A 15,167-nucleotide genomic window follows, 5' to 3' on the forward strand; every position below is an offset into this window, starting at 1 on the left:
AGCCTTTCAGGAGCTTACAGTCCTTATTTCATTTCTTCTAACCTTGTGATAACATTAGAGACTTCAATCTTTACACTTTTGTCCAGTGAGCTAAAATATCATGAAACTATATTGATCCCCATGGGGAAATTAATGAAATAATAAAAAAAAAGTATAAAAGAGAATTCAGCAAGAAATGTAACATAGGGATCAGATGAAGATTACTTTGTATAGGATATCAGCTCAAATCTGTAAAATAACATCAGTAACAAATCAAATCGAAAATACTAGAAGCTGCAGTGGCCGCAGGGATCAAAACAACAACAACAACAAAACAACAGGGATTAAGATGCTGTGGATTAACATCTGTTACTTTATTTTGCTTGAATCAGAAAATGCCCTCAGTTATCCGACTGGCTTTCTTTTTAAAAAAAATTTTTTTTTATTTCAACAATATGTTAAGCCTCAATTTTTAAAGTCATTTTATGCACATGTTGTCTTGAATAGGCATTCAAGGTGACTGCTTGATTAAGTGCCTTCTGTTGCTACAATCATAGTAAATCCACAAGGTTTTGCTCATGCCAAGAATTTACGGATATTTCAGCGCACTGTGCCAATATGTCACCTCATAGAAATGTATGTCATTTCCATGGTTATGGCCAGACAATCTGTATTATGTAGGCTAAGTCAAAAGGCTTAAAGCAGCATAATGGATGGGCTTTACTGCTCTAAAACAAACTTTCCAAGTCCCCCTTGTCTTTATGTGTATGTGCTCTGTGTTTGTGCTATGCCGGGTTTTCCCTGCTTAATGAAAAAGTCCCGTTAGTAGTGCAAACTCTTCAAGTTGGCAGTAATTATCTTTTCAAAGTATATTGTGGATGACTTCTAGAAAAAAAACCAAACAGTTTAAGTGCATAAGCTCTGATTTTAAGGATCCCATCTGGAGATGTGTCTGTAACAGTAGCAGTTTGAAAGCTTTCCAGGAGTTTTCCTATGGGATCCACCTGCGTCACCGTCAGTAAGCTCCATTTCCACCAAATGCTCACTGTTCATTTCCTTATAGGGGGAGCTTCTCCAGTCGATATCTTTAATTGCTCCTGGGTTGTATCAATACCTTCCGGTTTTGCTGCTCCATCACGAGCCACTGGGAACGGGTTGCCCGGGAAACGGCCGCATGGCAACAGGATCAGAGCCTGGGGGTTGTCTGCTTCTAGGTCTGCTCCCATTTTACATCGCATTTCCTCACTAGATGGTGTGCAAGCCACTGGAGAGTACACTTCCCCGCACAGTGAGCTCTACATCCATCCAAACAAACCTGGGAAACTATACAGCGGATCGTTTATTCGCGGGGCTCCGCAAAAGTGTGGAAATAAAACGTCGTTCGCGTTAAGGTTCTCCGTTTTTTTTTCTTTTGAAGCTAGCCCAGTTCGCTTTTCTTTTCTTTCTCAACAACAAGAAGACTTGGGAAAAGCGACAACAAAAACACAGCTGTGATGGACATAATGACTGCGGTGCAGGATGCTTGTGTCTCTGGTCAGTGGCTTACTGCGATAATTCTCAGCCTGTGCTGCTTTCTGCCGTCCTGCTTGCCCGCTGGACAAACTGTGGACTATTCCTCGGTTGAAAGTGTGGTCAGCAGACAAGGCGACACGGCACTACTCAGGTAAAGCCAGATAACACAACTTCACTTTCTCCTTTCCGAGTTCTGAGGAGCTAAAAGACAGAAAGACAAACAAACGCAACCCTTAACGAACATGTTTGCTAACTACTTCTGGAGATTGGAGGGAGGGGGGGGTCTGTCATTGAGCGCCTGCGATGCTCACACAATAGGTCCTTTTCCCTCCATCCCGTCCTTGTTTTCGTCCGGCTAGTGCAGCCACCGCTACGGAGCTCGGCTGCTTACTAACAAACTTCTCCGAGATACTTTCCCTCTGTGCTAACTGAGCACAAGTCTTATTAGTTGTTGGCGTGTGATTTCACAGCTGCCCGTATGTGGGAGCACATCGTGTGAAGTTAGCGTACCGCTGCCTATCGCTTATGTAATTTGCTTACATTGTGTCCGCCGATTTCCACCGTCTCTCAAACGCCATACGTGTAGAAAAGCAACTTAATCTACGAGCGATGGGTCCGGCGTGCTTATTCTCAACGCTTTTGGGCAGATTTTGCTGAATGTGCAGTGTGATGTCGCAGTTGCAAAAACCAGCCTGACGAGTGTGCGCGAGTGTGTTCGTGTGTGGTCGCTGTTGATCTGAATGGAGTTATGGCAAATGATGCGCTAACTCCTCCACCCCTCCCTTCGTCACCCTGCCTCCATCACGTAGGCTACGGTGCCAGCTGCACAGGTAGCTGACCATTAAGGACTAAATTAATTTCATGGGTGTGGTTTGGGTCCATTTCTCTCGGAAGCTTGCAACTTGAAACGTTGTCAAGCTATTAAAAATAAAAAACAGCCTTCAGTTTAAACAGCTACTAATGGTGCTGTAATAAATGCCACATAATGCACAAGTTTTACTACAAAACTGCAGATTTTTGTGTAACTGTATATTTGCAGTCTGTTTCATAATAACATGAAATAGAAAAAATATTCAAACTCTTGCAGAGCACAGTTTTTTTTTAAAGCAAACTCTTTGGAGGGCTGAGATAATATCTTGTTCTACCAATATTAAATATCCGCTTTGATGGCTCTGAGGAAAGGCTGATGGGGGGGCGGGCTGGCTCCATTTCAATATGAATTCTGTGGATGTTGACTAAGGGATGCTGGGTGTGGACCTGAATACAGAGCAGCTAAATGTCTAAAGTTCCCACTCAGCTTGGCTTTTAGTCATGTTGTTGAAAAGCTGACTCCCCCCCCCCACCCCCACCCTGTGACACAAGGTCATTCTCTGCTAAAATACAGAGATGAGTTATTATGAGGAGGGTCAAAATGTACTGGTGCTCATCACAGGAATCACCTTGGGAACAAGGGGTACTCACTATTTTTGTCACCGTTTGCCTCCGCGCCCAAGGGCCGTCCCCATCAAAAAGACTTACACCCCTGAATGTCTCTTGAGTGAGGATGTCTAATTCCCTGGTATCAGTCTGGGTTGGCTGTGATCAGTGGCAGAAGCTTTGCCTGGATCCTGATGGTTTATTGGACCAGAGATTATCCCTGTGCTATTAATCAGCTCAATAGACAAGTTGCCTCCCACCCCCTGAATAAGTCACCACTCATTTTCAACAAGCAGGCCTCAGTAAAGTGGATCTATAGAGAGAATTTGGGAGATACTTCCATAGCTGGTTTATTAATGGCTTATACAGGACTCTGAGTAACCACTGATTGGCATTTTTCATTTATTTTAATACTGCCACTGTGACTCTATTGACTCAATACAAATATTAAACATTTTTAACTGAAGCGCAAAATGTCACAGAAGTGATGCGGAATACTTTTTTTCCTCCATTTTTCCAAACTACAAGGGTCTATGGTTCTGGATTTCCCCATGTTCTTTTATTGGTCTTGAGAGCCAGGCATCAAAGCATGAGCTGTCTCTTATAGGGACTCAGTGCTGAAAGCACTGCTTGTTTGTTGAGTTTCTTCATTGTCAAGACCCCTGACTAATAGTGGGGACAATTTTCCTTTGCCCAGAGCGAATTGCTGGCAAAAAAAAAATATGCATGCATCCTCAAATACCAGCAAACCCAGAAGCACGCAATTAGTCACTGCCTCGGGATTATGAAGTGGCTCCCGGGAGGTGCGTCTTCTGTCATATGTTAATTTCCCCTCACCTCTTCAATTCTTAGTGCTGGATTTCTACTGCCCTGATTCATGTTGGACATTGGGTCCAGAGCAATTAAGTGATTTGAGCTTCCTGAAGATGAGGAATGGTCCACATGTGTATCATCACCCTTTTAATTTTTGTCTGATTGCCTAAAAGCTTAGCCATATCCAGCCTTTAATGAATTGTCTCCTGGATTTGAGTTGTGGTGCTGCTTCAAAGTCTTGCGTGCCTGCATTTGAGTCAGGCACATTTTTCACATGCTGCAAATCATAAGAGACACATTGTTTAAAGTAGCTACAAATCCATTTCGTTTCCCACCCTTTTAAAGGTTTCGTGTTGTTTGGATTCACTTGAATAAATCCCAGTAAATGACATATTTGGCTATGAATTTGAGGGAGACAGCTGGATGAAAAGACAGTTCCCTGTGCTGTCAGGAAACACACTGTATCGGTGGCAGCCTCTTCCACATGGATAAGCAGCTGTAATCAACAGCAAAGCGCTCTTGTCTATAAATGTAGTCCAGGCAGACTGAAATCTTAAGAACAGGCCGCTGCCATATGGTTACGGTTTGAAGTACAGTTCTTAAATCGTTTTATCTTTTACCCTGTGCCTCTCTATTTCATCTCAATGAAATGTGCATGATATGAAGAGAAATAGACAAAAGACACGCAGATCAGCAATGAAAAAATGTTTTTCTATAAAAGCAGATTTTTGTTATTTATCACGACAGTCGGCCCTCAGCTACAAAATAAGGTCTGTCCCACCAGCCTTACAGTCTCTGTAATGGTACAAAATTGACCTGTCACTGGCTTCAAAGTCGGGTATTCGTATAAATCTAAAATCATTGCCTCCATGTCAACAGGCTAGTTGATGAAAATCTTTTCTGGCTCTACATGATTGTGCTGAAGCAGTTTTTTTTAACATCGTCCAGGACAGAAATGGTCCCATGCATCATTTTTCTCAACTATGTCATTATTACGGCTCTGAAAGGTCTTGACATTTACTATGAGCACTTGAGCCAGAGACAACATGTGGTTTAAATGGTTTGGTGTTTCCGGCGACACGATGATAAGACAGAACAGAATAATAATAGTTGAGACTTCACAGAACATAATTTTAAAAAGAAGGAATAGCTGATGATCTGCTTAACGCACAGCCATAACCATGGGTGAGAAGCACCTCTTTCTGCATTTCAGCAGCTTTTTAATTAGACCACAGCAAGTTCAGTTAAAAAGTAAAAGCGAGGCTACTTCATTTCCAACAGCTTGGTTGGAGATGTAGTAAACACTGGGCTCGCTGAACACATCAGTTAACTGCCAGATATCAGCAGTTTCATGCGCTCATTTGGGGGAAAACCTGGTTTACCTCTTATGACACATCTGGAGGCACACCTGAGTCTGTCACTGTTAATTAAACGCCCAAATCCTCTCGTCTGTTTGCTGCACCCCATGTTTAATGCAGCCTGTGTTGCTGTCAGCACAATGCTGCTTTTCTTCAAAGTCTCCTAATCTCGGGGATCAAGTGTTTGGATTGTCAGTTGACCTAATTTTTTGGCCAATGAATAGCCACCATCATGATACAAAACCATCTGCATGTGGGAAGGACCAGTCGTTAAGCAGGGGTGGTACCAAATGAAGCCATCCCTACAGACGAAGACAACGTTATTAACCTCCAATTAAGTTTAAAGTTTTTGTCAAAATTTTCTCAACTGTTTTTTTTGACAGAGCACGAGATTTTTCAAACATACATAACATAATTATTTCTATTTTCACACAAGCAGAATTAGTATTTTTTTTTTTTTTTTTTTTTTTTTCCGCCTGTCCCATTTGGTTCTTTAGCCATCAGAATTGTTGTCTGAAGACCAACAAGGATACCCAATGGATTTATTTTGCCAAATGGATCATCATGGCATTGCCGTATTGGTCCATTTGATCGACCTTTGTTTTTATTATTTATTTTATTTTCAGTTGTTACAGACGGGACAGACATGAGTGAGGGATAGGAAATGGAGAAAGAAAGAGGAAGGAAAAGAAAAACAGAAGGGGAGAGGGACAGTGAGAAAGGGGGGAAGAAAAAATATCTCCGGGATCACCTGTTGAGAGAAAAAGAATAGAAAACAAGCAAAAAAAACAAAACAAAGCAACATACTATACACAACACCATCGCATTAATCTAGCTAAGTGTAAACAGCAGTAAATACTAAATATTGAATGTTGTTGTGCAGCACGCAGGACAGACAGCGCACAATGTGCTTTGAAGTAGCAGCCAAGAAAGGTGTGATTTAAGTCTACGAACAGTGAACACCCATGTGCACACCTGTGTGGATCGGCGCGCTTGTATTCAAATGGTTTCCCCATGTAATGGTCTGCTAGAGGATGTAGAGAGCCATAGCCCCGTCCCCCAGGGCATGAAGCAGGCATGGAGGAGATCCAGGCCCCAGACATCCAGAGGCCCCAGAGTGCAAGAGCCCAAGGAGGACCACCGGAGGGGCATCTGTGCCACCTTCATGGGAAGGGCTGAGGATCCCCAGACGAGGGGTCACCCAGTAGCCACCGGGCAGGAGCTAGAGGGGGCTGCACCGGCGTGCCCGCCGGCTCCGCCGGCAGCCAGCTGTGCCAGAGTGAACCGAGCCGCAGGCACAGAGGCCGGAGGCCCGAGGGCCCCCCCGCGCCCCGGAAGAGGCCTGAACGAGCAGCAGGCGCCAGGCCCCGCCGGCGAATTAGTATTAACAACATTAACAACTGTTGTTCAATGATGTGCTTTAACTTTGTAATGCCCAAAGTTTGGAAGACAACCCTGAGTTTTTACTTTTACAATTTACACACATATATATAGTATAAACACTTCAGTAGCAGTTTGCGCCTCACTTGAGAAAATTTGCCACAAATAAACAAAACCAGTTTAGACTTGAGAAAAAGAATTACTGATGCTCACAAGGCAGGAAATGGCAAAGTTGTCACAGCGTTCCAAGTGTCAAGAACTGGAGTGAAAAGTGTCATCAAGAAATTCAAAGATAGCCCTACAGTACAGAACAGGCCTGGCAGAGGTAGGAATAGAAAGATTTTAAAGTCTGTGTAGGAGATGTGTCTTAAGACCCCAGAACTAGGGATGGGTATCGTTTAGGTTTTATCCGATACCGGTGCCAAACCGGTACTTTTGAAACGGTGCCGGTGCTTAAACGGTGCTCAAACCGGTGCTTAAAGAATGGAGAACACAAAATTGGTCCAAAAACCTCTCATGTCCAGCCGTTTTTTTGTAAAAAGATAACATTGTTAGCCTTTTCTGCAGCTATGGGGCATATATGGTATCACTCTTGGCTGGAAGCAGTGCTTAAACAATGGAAAAAACACAAACTTTGTCCAAAAACCTCTCATGTTTAACTGTTTTCCACTTTTTCTTTGGTCATTTTAGCCTTTTTGGTCAGGGTGAAGGGAGTATCTGCCATCAAACAAGAAGACAGCTGCATGTAGCTATGATGATGTTTGCTAGTTCACCTTACATGCATTAATGTAATAACGTGGTTAGCCTACTCAACGTAAATTACACACGAACAACATTAAGCTACTCACGCAGAGAAGAACGGCTGCTGCTGCATCATCATCCTCATCATTTCTGCTACACTGGCAGGGCTAGGGGCCAGGACTCTCCTCTTCGGGTTTTTGGGGGATGTTGCTAACTCCGGCTCCGATAACAGGCACCACACCCGCAGTAGATGTGCTCGGTGTGAGGTCTCGCAGCAAGCTATCAAATACGGCGCATTTCTCGGCTTTTAAAAAAAACGCTATGCGTCGCCAGGTGTTTCATCAGATTTGAGGTGTTACCTCCTTTGACAGTATCACAGTATCAGCTTAAAGCACTTGTTGCAGCTGCTGAGTTTGCATCTTTTGCTGTGAAGTACAGCCAGACTTTTGACCGCTTCGCTTTGGGCATTTTTAATCTGTAGCTCTGCTCTAAAAGAACGTACGTACCTGGACCCGCCTACTATCCTCAGAAACGTAAAATGATTGGCTAGAATCTAAAGTGTATCACAGCTCAGGAAAATAAAGCACCGAAATAAAACACCGAAATGTACGCTGCTTTTCGGTCTGGTTACTACCGTTTATGGATGGCACCGGTGCCATCATGGCACCGGATACCGGTACCCATCCCTACCCAGAACAACTACCAAGACACTAGAGAAGTACTTAGAAGACAATCACCAGAGGCCTGCACAAGACTGGACTACAAGGTTGCAGACCAAGAAGAAACTTGACTTCTGCAGTGTACTACGGACAACCTGGAGAAAAACGCGTCCATTTGTCAGATGAGACAAAACTGGCCACAGACTCAAACATATGTTGTTCCTGGTCAAGAACTACCTCCAGCAGAATAAAGTCTTTACGTCCAGACTTGATTCCCACTGAAAATTTGTAGGGTGAACTGAAGACCAAAGTCCATGCCAGAAGACCATCATATCTAGAGGAGCTTGAGCGATTTGCCCAAGAAAAATAGGCTGCGTTTGACCAGGAGACGTGTGTGAGACTTGCTGAAAGCTACAGCAAATGACTGAAGGCTGTTACCCAGAGAAAAGATGCACAATTTACTATTAGCATAAGGGTGGCTAATAATTTTACCCTGGTAGTGTTAGGCTTTTTTGTGTGTTTAAAGTAAAATAATGCAAACAAGCAAAAAAAAGAGTTTGATGTTTGGAAAAGCTAGGTTACAAATTCCTCGCTCTGTTTAACAGCAAATTTGTATAGGATGCGATAATAATAATTAAGTACTGATCTGTAAATACAAAACAGGAAAACCACAGGAAATATGATTTTCACGATTGTACAGAAATACATCTGTTAAATAAAGTAATATGGACCTCTGTGCAGGTTGTGGACCAGTTGTGCTTACCTGTGTAGTCAACCCCCAAAGGTCCATTTTGAGCCATGAAAAACCCCGTAAACACACATTATTAAGGCTTGGAGGCTCGCTGTCTTATGTCAGAAAGCAGGCGTATTGCTAACATTTAGGTGTATCTCCTGTTGCCCAAGGGAGGCTGGCTTTACTAAAGTATTCATCATCACTCTGGCATCCATTTGTAACAGATGTGTTCGAGTGCAGATGGAAACCAGCCGACAAGGTGACACGCTAGAGCAGTTGTTAAGAAAGCTTTCCTAGCAGCTGCCTCCTTTAAGACCTCCAGTTAACCTCATCCAAAGCAGCCACTCGAAACTCAGAGTCTGTTATGTCTTGTTTTAAACAGTCACTCAGCCCATTGCCAGAAGGACTTGTTCAAGATGAAAAGTCCTGAAGCATCCATGGAAATAAATGTTGTCTAGAACAACGTTTTCTAATGTCAATGATTGTCATAGCAAACAGTTCTGAGACTAATTTGCATATTATGTGCACATTTTTTGTTGTTGAGCAATACCAGTTGATATTTAAGAAGTTTATTCATGAGATATACAAAGAGCTTTTTGAAGTTTACAGCTTGACCGAGGTTAGCTAGTCAGACGCATGACATGTGCTCCCTCATTTCTTTATAACATATATAAAGAAAATCCAGTTTAATGCTGGATGGTAGGAAAAGCTCTTACTTTTGGCTTCCTGCTGAACACATTCCAGGATGCCAGAGCTTTTTCCATGGCATGATTTGTAACTTCATGCTGCAACTATGCACTGGGGCTAAAACGCATTGAATAAACCAAATTTATACACTATAAACAATTTCTAAATGGATTACATTTGCGCCTATCATTTGTCAGGCAAGTCAATCCATTGTACTTCATAAAAATTAAGCATTTCTATTTCTAATATATTTCAATTAGCACTAAAGAGATTGAGTGCCCCAGTGAATTAAAGTCTAAATGGAAACGCTTTTTCAAGGTAAATCCTTTGAGGGAAATGGATGCTATGCTAGGTTTTAAAGCATCTTTCTAATACTCGTATAATCACTACAATTATATGGGATAGGGAAAATGATTTGGGGTGGAAAAATTGAGCTTTTACCCATTCCAAGCTCAGAGCATCCACATAATTGCAATAATTCTACAGAAAATCTCAGAGGAGCATTTTTGTGATGTGAGAAAGCTATAAGACTGAAAATTAAACTTGACAGAGAGAGTGGAGAAGCAATAACAGGTTATCTTTTGGGCAATTTTAAGAAGAAGTTACATGAAACTGAGTTTTCCTGAAGTGCATGCCAAGGGTGCTGACTTTTCCCCCTCAGTGGCTGAGGTTGTGTAAACATAAGTTGGCATGAAATATTTTTTAATTTGGTGTGGTGCTTACAGTGCGTTACTGTAAAAGTCTTCATCCATTCGCTTCCGCTTATCCTTTTCAGGGTCGCGGGGGGTGCTGGAGCCTATCCCAGCTGTCATAGGGCGAGAGGCGGGGTACACACTGGACAGGTCGCCAGTCTGTCGCAGGGCCAACACACAGGGACAGACAACCATTCGCACTCACATTCATTCGCACATTCACACCTAGTGGCAATTTGGATTTTTCCAATTAACCTATCCCCACAAGCTGCATGTCTTTGGACCGTGGGGTGGGAGGAAGCCGGAGTACCCGGAGGGAACCCACGCAAACACGGGGAGAACATGCAAACTCCACACAGAAAGACCCCAGCCTGATGGTGGAATTGAACTCAGGACCTTCTTGCTGTGCGGCAACAGTGCTAACCACCGTGCCGCCGTAAAAGTCTTCAGCTACCCTTAATTTCTTTGTTTTTTATTAGGAAAGTGATTTATGTGCAAATAGAAATGGAAAGTTTGCCCACTTCTAACAAGTTTGAAGGTCAATATTTGATATGACCGCATTTATTCTTTAACACAGTCTGAACTCTCATAGAGAAGTTTTCTTGTCTTTTCATTAAGTAGTCAGGAATAGGTCTCCGGGTTTCTTGAATGATATCCAAAGCTCTTCTTTTGTTCTGTTCTCTGTCAAGATGATCCCACACTGCTTCAATAATGTTGAGGTCTGGACTGTGAATTGACCAATCTATGACTGACAGTGTATTTTGGGACCATTATCACGCTGGGAAATGAAGCCCGTCTCAATCAGACACTTTCTAAATGGTGTTGCATGGTAGCTAAAAATCTGACTGTATTGATAATACCTACAATTTTGACGTGGTCCCCAACAACGTGCAGCTCCAAACCATAACAGAGCCTCCATCTTGTTTTACAATGGCTCTAGACACTGTTGTACTTCTCTCCCAACCTCCTCCGTAAACATTAGGAATGATTTGAACCAAAAACTTTACATTTGTATTCATCACTCCTTAAGAGCTATTGATTTTCAGTTCAGTTCTTGTGTATTTTGGCATACCTTAGCCTTTGATTTCTGTTTCGTCTTGATCGCTAGGGCCTGATTAATTTTTCAGGTCCTGTTTTGACATCTTCTGCTTTTTTACTGTATGTGTAATAAAGATTGATACATGAATAAACTTGAGATGCCAGTTGTTTTAAATACTAAACGACACGAATCTCATGAAAAAAGTTTCAGCTCAGTCAACTCTCCAAATATTGATACCTATATTGATGCGTTTTTATATTCCTCGTAATTCTTTGATTGGCTACGTTTGCTTTTAGAGGACGAGTTCATCTTCATCTAGAACCTTCAGCATTCATTCTAACAGTATCATCAAGATGGAGATTTTAAGCATGATTGTGAATATTTCAAACTAACTGCTGGGTGTTTTTACAGGCCGCTTGCACATATGTTCAGTGTGTTCACTGATTTCCAGTAGCCTGTATCAAAAATCCTGCTATTTTTGTGCATGTTTTTATAGATACATAATATTTTTGTTTGTGTACAAGATTAAGCTACTCCCATCTGACAGCTATTGCAGAGTAGATTTGTTTTTCCCAGCTCTTTGTTGAATACTGTGCAGCCTTTTCTGCTCTAAATCATATGCCAACACTTCCCAGCCTTTCATCACAGGGAGGAACGATTCCTCAGAGCCCCTTCAATTAAAATCCTTAATCAATCAGTTAGCATCTCCTTGTGTTTCATGATAATTAGTTGTGCTTCTCTGACAACATTGCGTAATCTCATCTGTGCCTCCTCAGTTGAACTGTATACCAGCAAGTCTTGGTATGCCTCTCATGACAGCAGGTTATAGTCAAAACTCGCTGACATCAGGGTTTGAAGCCTGAGTGAAGCACTGGGAAAAGAGTGCATTTGTATGGAAGGTGCACTTGGCTTCTGGTCTTTCCTGAATGGAAATCTCTGCAGCGTTGTGGCCTGTGTCAGAAGGTGAACCCGTGACCTCTTTGAGCTAAATTTATCTTACTAAGGCATTCTGCCTCTGCTGTTTTAAACCTATTTATAACGAACAGTGAATGTGAATCACCACCGTGAGAGGACTCTCCCATAGGATAATGTAGTTGATGACATGAGGCAGGTAAACATTAGTTAGGTCCTCAGGGAAAGATAAATCAGAAGTGTTGACACATGGATATGTCAGTAGTGTTGCTGAGTGAATTAACACAGTCCAGTGGGATTTCAGCGTCTTGTAGAGGGCATCTTGTTGTCCTTTAATGAGCATTTGGCGTTGTTGTATCTTGGATTTACACATCACTATCAAATGGAGCATGCATTTTCTTTCTAGTGAACTGTGATTTCAGAAATTGTAATGATGGCTTGCAGTTTTCTGCAGTAGGTTGAACATGTTAGGTGTGACCTCAGATCACCTTTCAATTAATCCCTATGCAGCAGAGAACGGGTGCGGTATTTAGGTTGGATTACTTTAGGATTACTTTTGGCATGACGTAGTTGCTTCAACTCTATAAATATCAGCATATCTAATGAGTCACATATACTGTATTTGACAACTCAAACAAATTGCATTTGTTTTCAACGATCATCAAATGACGAGTGAGAAGAAAAAAAAGTGATTTCCTTTGCTCGACTGCTTTTTGATGGAGTGGAAAAGGGGGTCAGGGGATTACCATATTCCTATCTGCTCGTCTCTCCCCTCAACTAAAAATAGTATTTCTGGAAGTGAGAAGTGTCTGATGTGTGAGAGGAATATAAAGACTCGCGGGACAAGTTTATTTATGAAAAAGGACATTGCTATGCAAAAGAGACTTGCACTAAGACCTCAGTCACAAAGTCTTCGAGACTGGTCGGCAATTCGGTTACTAGGAAAAATGTATATTCCCCAACAAATCCTTGTGATGGCTTTGATCACTACCAGATTGCGTGAAAGACACTGACTTATCTGCAGAAACTCACCGTTTACTCTCTGAACTTTAAATACAGATTCACATCTTCACTAGAGAGCAGTTTGTGAGTGTTTGCAGACAAGGTGTTGTCTTCTACGCAATCTACTGACAACCACCACAACCTGGTTTTTGGTGCACCATTAGAGACATGAGACATTAGACATGTCACAGTTGACTGCCAGCAACCTAATGCAGACAAATACAGGCCTATATAACCGAGGCCTAAGATGGGATAACAAAAAAAGACAACATTTACATAGTGCATTTCATTACATGTAAACTTAAAGTGCTTAACAAAAAAGACAAAAACATACAAACCTTGCCTTAAGGCAATGAAACTAGTACATGTAAATCGCTTTTTGTTTCATATTCATTCTTTGGTTTTGCCCCCTGGAGGCATAGGTTGGATGAATCTTGGGAAAAACCAAAAAGTATTGACAGTGATCTCTATTTTAGCACTTCTGTTATCTAAATGTTACGTTCACAATGGCTGGCCTTTCACAATTGGTTAGAAAAAGCCCGGCAGCTAAAAGAGGTATGTATTGTCATAATTCATTTGGTTCTATGTTGGCATGGCTAAATAATTTTAATTGGACTTGTTCTGAGAAGGTTATGGTTTTTGTGCTTTTCTCGCTCTCGCTCTCTTTTTGTCATCTGCATAATGAGTGTGTGGATTTCAGGCTGCTGTAAATGTTTGTTGGAGCCGAGTAATTGGAGAGCCTGCATTAGTAATTATTAGTAAATGGAGAAAGAAGCAGTGGAGCAAATCAATATCACTGAGAATTGTGCTACCTATTGTTTCCAGAGGGGTCAGGAGTTAAGGTAACAGAAGTGTCATACTGAGAATAATAAAAACCATTTGTAAGACTGGTTCATTAAAATTGTCCAGACTTTAGGCACTATGAATGTAAGCCTAATATTCTCTACAATGCCACTGTACTGATGACATATTGAGGCGTATTTTGCTGCAAAGCTTTAATTTTATGCTTGATAAAAGGCAACCGTGACAAATGCCCCCTTTGGTTACTAATTGTAGATTCACGACAGTTTATTAACTCTTTGCTGTTTTACACAGATGGTAGAAATCGTTTCCTACTGTAGAGTAATCCAATTAAAGCGAAAAAAATTGGATGTTGCTCAAGTGGAATTTATAACATTCCCACTAGCCCTTGACTTATTATGGGAACACAGCACGCTGCCGTGATGAGTGAAACGGTTAGCGCTGGTTTATTGAAAAAGCCCCCTGACCTACATAGTTTTAATAATATGTGATCAGAATCTAGTGTGACGAGCCGTTATAAAAGGCGTCTTTAGTCTCGGTTGTGCATGTTCAAGTCTGGTATACGTACGTTGCTTTTAAACTAAGTATGGAGATGATATTAAGTAGTTGTCAAGCTTCGCTGTAACCACGCGTTGGCAGCTCCAGTCTGTGTCACTGTAAAATAGCAAATTCATCAATTGATCTATGAGGCTGCCACTCATTAGCGTTCTAATTTTAGACTCGGGAGAGCTTTTCGCTATTCATAGTGGGACTTTGATTTCTCTACGCTCCTCTGTCTTTGTATCTTCCTTTAACTCTCTGTGGCTTTTCTCTACTCATATTTGTCTCCTGCTCCTTAATGGCGTTGAAAGGTAAGCAACCAAATGTAGTGGTGATCAGTTACGATCGAGTAATAAACGAGCTGTCTACTGTTGTCAGCGTCACGTTTAGATTGTTCTGTAATTACTGATCGGTGATATTGAGGTTTGCTGTATTCCACGTGATATGCAGCAGTCAGCTCAGTGTGCTCAGTTATTAATTACTTGAGTTGCCAGTTTTCCCCTTTGAGGTAAATCTTGGTGGTTTTCAGACAAGCTCATTACATTTGACCACAACAATCAAGATGCGCAAATGAAATAGTATCTTTTCCACTGGGAACAACACACTTGTAATATTTTATTGATATCTGCTGTAGGTGAAAATCCATTCAGTTTACCCAAATGCAGTTTACAGCTGCTACCTGATTGATGCATGGGTGCTTGGGTTACAGAAATAATTGAACAGTTATACTGTTATCTTTATATCACTTGTGCTTTTTGTAATTCTGTCATTTCCTTGGTGAACTGCAGCATATCAGTCATATATAGTTTAGTGCCTTTTCCTAACAACATAAAGCTCACTTTAAGGGTCACTTAAAGCCATGCTGCTAATTCAGAAGCTTCTGGATCAGGAAAGAAAAGCATT

General features: G+C 41.6%; 1 protein-coding gene across 4 annotated transcripts in view; it reads left to right on the forward strand.

The window, feature by feature from the left end:
- Positions 1–1,016: 1,016 nt before the first annotated feature.
- negr1 (neuronal growth regulator 1) overlaps positions 1,017–15,167 on the forward strand; it is a 177,191-nt gene continuing 163,040 nt past the window's right edge. Inside the window, exon 1 of one of the 4 annotated variants that reach the window (XM_085134143.1) lies at positions 1,017–1,642. In XM_085134143.1, coding sequence (XP_084990269.1) covers positions 1,473–1,642 — 170 coding nt within the window. In that variant the 5' untranslated portion in view covers positions 1,017–1,472. The remainder of the gene's footprint in view (positions 1,643–15,167) is intronic. The other 3 variants (XM_085134141.1, XM_085134140.1, XM_085134142.1) reach the window with 3 other exon arrangements.

The sequence above is a fragment of the Neolamprologus multifasciatus genome, chromosome 15, assembly GCF_963576455.1.
Source record: "Neolamprologus multifasciatus chromosome 15, fNeoMul1.2, whole genome shotgun sequence".
Taxonomy (NCBI): Eukaryota; Metazoa; Chordata; class Actinopteri; order Cichliformes; family Cichlidae; genus Neolamprologus; species Neolamprologus multifasciatus.